The 6,334-nt window shown below is 33.4% G+C and overlaps 1 protein-coding gene across 3 annotated transcripts; it reads right to left on the bottom strand.

Annotated features, from left to right (window-relative positions):
• Window positions 1-960: 960 nt before the first annotated feature.
• Window positions 961-6,072, bottom strand: LOC141402543 (probable serine hydrolase). 3 transcript variants are annotated; one of them, XM_073984053.1, is made up of 3 exons: window positions 5,978-6,072; window positions 5,631-5,690; window positions 961-1,614 (listed from the first exon to the last, which is right to left on the bottom strand). In XM_073984053.1, exons 1-3 carry the CDS (start codon window positions 6,005-6,007, stop codon window positions 1,069-1,071), a joined length of 636 nt encoding a protein of 211 aa, XP_073840154.1. In that variant the 5' UTR covers window positions 6,008-6,072; the 3' UTR covers window positions 961-1,068. The 3 variants fall into 3 exon arrangements, with proteins under 3 accessions (XP_073840154.1, XP_073840155.1, XP_073840153.1); XM_073984054.1 differs by lacking the exons at window positions 5,631-5,690; window positions 5,978-6,072 and adding exons at window positions 1,948-2,007; window positions 2,297-2,380; XM_073984052.1 differs by lacking the exons at window positions 5,631-5,690; window positions 5,978-6,072 and adding an exon at window positions 2,297-2,402 and having other exon boundaries at window positions 961-2,007.
• Between the last annotated feature and the right edge of the window lie 262 nt (window positions 6,073-6,334).

Genomic DNA, 6,334 nt, shown 5'->3' with positions numbered 1-6,334 from the left:
ACACTAAGTCGAGGGGTACCATTATATGGGGATATATGTATGCCGAAAATTTGACGAACCTATTCGGGTTATTGGCGAAATTGCTGAAGGGGTGAGATAAAGTTTAGTGTTTGGAACTTCGTATTGGGAAGGAATGCTGTGTTAGTGAAGGAGTAAAACCAGAAGTCAAGTCTGAAATTTGCAATATGAGTCGCTGTTGGTGTATATCTGTGATATGAGGTCGTAGTTTTGGAAATTCGAAATAAAAAATATGGTAGCTGTGTATGGGTGCGATACGGCAGATAAGTTTTTTTTTGGAATTAAATCAATTAAATGATGGTATTAAAAATGTGTTTTAGAACAACGTCAGTCAATCGTCAGTGTTCACCACTTCCATATTAAATATTCGGGTATGTGATGAAAACCGAATCGACTCGATTTGCAGAATCGAAATGGTATATAATCGGAGTGCCGTTGATGATATATATATTTTTGCTTCGCAAACGCCCCTTATTTGTATAATATTTTTAAAATCCATTTTTAATGTCATTAAAATATTCACCAAAATTGGAGATATACGATTTCGATTTATGGCAAAACGAGTCGAATCGTTTTCCATCACATACCTGATTGTTCATATATATTTTATGCCCCTTCCGCATACGAAGTAGCGGGCATTTGCTAGTTTTGTATAAAACGTTGACTTTTTATTATTCTTATAGTACGTTTAAATATAACCGGATTTAACAAACCCACTAGATTTCAAATGTCAATTTCATTGCTTATATTTCAAATAAATCCACATAAAGAAGGTTAACCCTGCAAAAGGTTATAATATAAACATGGCCTTATATTGTTTATATATCGTCAAAGGGTTACGTTGAGGGTTACGTCTTTGGGCATTTCAGGTAACGATATACATATGTATGTATGTACGTACTTATTTACCATATATAAAAACTTACTAAATAAACAACAGCATTTTAGAACAATTTGTAGTTGACTATAATCACCAAAAATATGTAACACCATAAAAAATATAGAAATAATACATAATACAAATATACAGTTATGATTCAATAGAGAAATTCACATTTTCGATTGAATTACTTTGGCTGCTTCAGTGTCATATTTCTGCAAAAATCCAATAATTATTTGAGCCACGGGCTTAGCATTATTCAAATGAAGATGATGTGTACCCTTAGGATACATATAACTTTCAAATTTATTATTATTGGCCAATAAATAATCATCTATCTCTGTAGCTTTGGCACTGGCATTTGTTGACTCTCCTCCTTTGATTACTAAATATGGTATATTTTTCTTGCAAATTCGTTTGGCCATTTCTATAGCCATACCAGTGTTAGGATTGAATTCCATCAAATATTTAACACGACCGTCTCTTGAAAAATAATACTTATCTGGATATAATTCAGATTTTGTTATGTTTCGTTCTAAAATGTATTTGCAATTTTCCAAATCTACAGATTGTTGTGAGCCCTCGTAGAGAAGTGTTTCCAATTGTTTGAATGTATAGCTAGGCGGTTCCTTAGAATTGGCAGAATTTAATAGTCGGCCATTATCTTTTAGCGCCTTATCCATTACATGTTTCAATAATGTTGACATAACTTCTTCCGGCCAATATACATTTTTTATTACATCCAAACTTATGACCATATCGACGCGATCCGGATAAAAAGCAGCGAAATGAAAACACACTGAACCGCCCATAGAATGACCCATTAAGCTGACTTTTTTCCATTTGTATATTTCCATTAATCGCAATATTACTCGAACATATTCAACATTGTGGTACAGAATTCCTGCTGGTAAATGACTGGAATGTCCATGTCCTGGCAAATCAATACATAGCAGGCTACGATATGGCGCTATTAATGGTGCCAATTTAGCAAAAGTTCCGCAGTTATCTTGCCATCCATGCAAGGCTAAAATTGGTCTTTCGTTTTGGTCTCCATACCAACGACCCGACATATGACCCCATGGAACTTGTATACGAACTTCACTATACTATAATTTTAGAAAATAAAAAAAAAACAACAGTAACAAAATTAACGCTTTCAAAGATAAGAAAACAATTGATAAGAATAGATTACGACAGATTGCTTGTTTATAATATGTCGATTAGTTTAAAGCAAGTTAAACAGGAGTTTTCAGAAGATCACTTCATATTTTAGTTAGAAAACGACCAGATGTTCGAATCTCCTGAGGTTATTGTCTTATTGCCAAGGTCTGACAATAAAAACTATTCCATCTTCGACCTTTGTAACTGTTTATGCGTTTTTCCAGCGAAACTTACTGTGATCGACACATCCGGTACTTTGGTCATCTTCCGCTATGAATACTTCGATCGCTGTTCAACTAATAAACATATTTTGTAAACAATATTAAAAGTGCTGCCAAATAGTTGGTCGAAAAATATAAACAATCAAAAACGACATTTACACTGTTTCCATTCAGATGGTTTCACATTTTTTCGATATGGTGAGTGTAAATGCATCAAGGGCCGCAGATATAAGAAATTGTTCCCTTACAAAAAATATAAAACATTTTTAATCAAAAAATTAAGAAAATGTTAAGCCGAAAACACATTAAACGTTTATAAGAAGAATAAAGAATTTATATAGAAGAATAAAAGACAAAGTACTGCCAAGTTTGAATTTTTCTTCCTAGTGCGAGTCTGTAACCAGTATTGGGATTCTGTAACTCATTTTTGCTGTTACCGACAAAAATCGGCAAAATTAAATCGCAAAATTATGACTAAAAACATAAAGAGTTAACGATGAATAAAAAGTAGAGGCTATCGACTACTTTTTATTTAATTTTACCGATTTTTGTCGGTAACAGCAAAAATGAGTTACAGAATCCCACTACAGTAGCCTCAGTCATGACAGGGAAGAACCATTGTGTAGCTCAGCTTTTAAATTTTACATTGAACTTTGTGATCAGATTTTGAAGCAGTTTGATTTTGAAAATAAATTTAAGTGCCTAGCTTCAATAAATCCAAGTTTTATAATAAATTTTTCGACATTATAAAGGAATACGAATGCTTTATAAACATAAACGAAACGCAAGACCTGGACTCAGAATTACGCGAACTTTCACGTTTAAATTTCCAAAATTTGTTTTAAGATAAAAAAATAGAGTTGCTGGAGTTTTGGAAAACAGTGTGTAAATTAAGATGTGCAAATTCTGAACCATTATTTCCTATTTTGTCCAAATTTATTAAACATATTTTAGGTTAGGTAAGGTTAAAGGACGCGTAACCGTCGACGTAATCGACGGTCACTCCACTCAGAGACCTTTTGGTCCATTGTGTTCATCCTGGGGGGGGTGTTGTTAGTAGAGTTTTTAGCAAAGTAAATTTAAATAAAAACAAGTGTCGAAATCGATTAGTTAGGGACTCGATGGAAGGAATTCTCTTTACTAAAGACTACTTAAAATTAAATAATTCTAACTATTATGATGTTGTCATTAAAAATGATTTGTTACAAAACTTTAATTCAAATATTTATTAAAGAAATTGAATTTAATTGTAGACCAACATTTCAAAATTCTAATACAAAAACAATCACGTTATTAATTAACCTCTTAAGACAATATTTGCATAAGTTTTGTTTAGCTTGGCTGAATTGAAAATATATCGAACTCATATTAAATATAGCAATAATTTGAACTGAAATAAACGTTATTTGATTTGCCGATTTTCAATATTATTTTGCCGAGCTGACGATTTTGACACACGAAAATTTCCGATTTTCGAACAAACTTATCTGGCATCACTGCCGAGATGGCACGCTGGATATCTGCCCAGCATGCGGCACCGGTCCGCATACTATGCAGCACCCTTTTAACTGCTCAGCCAGCCAGACTAACCTAACTCCACTCTCACTTTGGACTAATCCTATTCAGGTGGCGTCCTTTCTGAGCTTGGAGGTGGAGACAAAGCCGAATCAATGAAATGAAGGCATACACATACATATATATCGTCACCATAAATGCCCGAAGACGCAACTCATAAAACCAAAACTTTACAGGAGAAGCAAAAAACGTTATAAAATTAAAAACTGTTTTATGGAATATTAATCTTATGAAAGCGAGTATATGGGATATTATCGATCATATACGAAGGGGAATTAGTAGTGAAACCAAAACCGCTTGAGTGCTTATTTTTGAGATCCTCCATTACAACAAAATCTCATTTTCCGAAATGCCATTTCTTGAATAACATCATTGTTTTTGAACGTAGAAGCTTGAAATTTTGCCAGAGCATGTATTTTAGGTTTATGTATCAGATTACGTGAAAAAACGAATTTCCGTTTTTATGTCGGTTACGTCTTCGGGCATTTACGGTGACGATATGTACATGTAGAAGCTGCTTATACAACAACATTACGCAGTAACTGCCAAATTTGTGCAGTGTCACCACCAAAAATACATAAAAGATAATTAGAAATGGCGGATTCGTGGTATGTATTTCATAAATGCAGTAAAACATGTCTATTTTTTTACAATGTCAGTGTTGACACACATATTGACTTTGTCTTCACATTAGATTGTCATCAATCGCAATAATCACAATGCAACTGTTGCATTTATGAAGTCAGCCTGTGTAATTTTTAACCTTTTTACACTGTTTGGAAATATTTTATTTCTTAAATAAAATGTCAATGTATGAAGTATTTTTTATAAAACTTTGTTTATTTGAGTACAAAAATAAATAAATATACAGTTATAATTAAAAAAGAAATTTACATTTTCGATTTAATTGCTTTAGATGCTTCAGTGTCATATTTCTGCAAAAATGCAATAATTATTTGAGCCACGGGCTTAGCATTATTCAAATGAACATGATGTGTACCCTTGGGATACATATAACTTTCAAATTTATTATTATTGGCCAACAAGTATTCATCCACTTCAGTAGCTCTGGCACTAGCATTTGTTGACTCTCCACCTTTGACTACTAAATATGGTATATTTTTCTTGCAAATTCGTTTGGCCATTTCTAGAACCATACCAGTGTTGGGATTGATTGATTCAATCAAATATTTAACACGACCGTCTCTTGTAAAATAATACTTATCTGGATATAATTGTGATTTTGTTATGTTCCGTTCCAGAATGTATTTGCAATTATCCAAATCTACAGATTGTTGTGAGCCCTCGTAGAGAAGTGTTTCCAATTGTTTGAATGTATAGCTAGGTGGTTCCTTAGAATTGTCTGAATTTAATAATCGTTCATTATCCTTTAGTGCAGTTTCCGTTACATGTTGCAATAATGTTGGTACAACTTGTTCCGGCCAATAGACATTTTTAATTATATCCAAACTTATAACCATATCGACGCGATCCGGATAAAAAGCAGCGAAATGAAAACACACTGAACCGCCCATAGAATGACCCATTAAGCTGACTTTTTTCCATTTGTATATTTCCATTAATCGCAATATTACTCGAACATATTCAACATTGTGATACAGAATTCCTGCTGGTAAATGACTGGAATGTCCATGTCCCGGCAAATCAATACATAGCAAGCTACGATATGGTGCTATTAATGGCGCTAATTTAGCAAAAGTTCCGCAGTTATCTTGCCATCCATGCAAGGCTAAAATTGGTCTTTCGTTTTGGTCTCCATACCAACGACCCGACATATGACCCCATGGAACTTGTATACGAACTTCATTGTACTATAAATAAAAGCATCAGTAACTAACTAAATTATTGGTTGCAAAGATAAGAAAACAATTGATAAGTATAGATTGCTTGCGATAAATTGCTTGTTTGTTATTTGTGGATCACATTAAAGCAAGTTAAAAAGGAGATCAATCATATTTTAATTAGAATTAAGTAAATGGTCAGGTTTTAGAATCTCTTGAGTTTATTGCCTTATACACCGTTGACAAGGCCTGAAAATAAAAAACTATTCCAACTTCGACCTTTGTAACTGCTTATGCGTTTTTCCACCGAAACTTACTGTGATCGACACATCCGGTACGTTGGCCATCTTCCGCTATGAATACTTTGATCGCTGTTCAACTAAGAAACATATTTTGTAAACAATATTAGAAGTGCTGCCAAGTAGCTGGCCGAAAAATATGGGCTGACTTCATAAATGCAATATTAGGTCTGTCTGGTTACCCTAAAATTTGTAACAATTTGTACCAATTGTTGCTGGAAGTCGTCCGTTAACACAAAAGTCCAGACAAATTTCTTCTAGCAAGCACTTGCAACTCTTCTTCTTCCTGAAAACAATCAATCATCTGTTTTTAATTAATCGGTGGTTTATGTTTGTGAAAATTAAAAACAATTTCATTGTGGAAATAGCAAGCGT

Source organism: Musca autumnalis, unplaced genomic scaffold (genome assembly GCF_047663935.1).
Source record: "Musca autumnalis isolate F117 unplaced genomic scaffold, ASM4766393v1 scaffold_4, whole genome shotgun sequence".
In the NCBI taxonomy this organism is placed as follows: Eukaryota; Metazoa; Arthropoda; class Insecta; order Diptera; family Muscidae; genus Musca; species Musca autumnalis.
The sequence above is the reverse complement of the archived record's forward strand: the minus strand, read 5'-3'. Positions and strand labels throughout refer to the sequence as shown.

What these genes read in the sequence shown, in the direction of transcription:
- LOC141402543 (XM_073984052.1), bottom strand. Translation starts at nt 2,326, where the DNA reads ATGACCAAAGTACCGGATGTGTCGATCACA. An exon ending in TACCGGATGTGTCGATCACA is followed by an intron (nt 2,008 to 2,296) that starts GTAAGTTTCGCT and finishes CTAAAATTATAG; the next exon opens with TATAGTGAAGTTCGTATACA.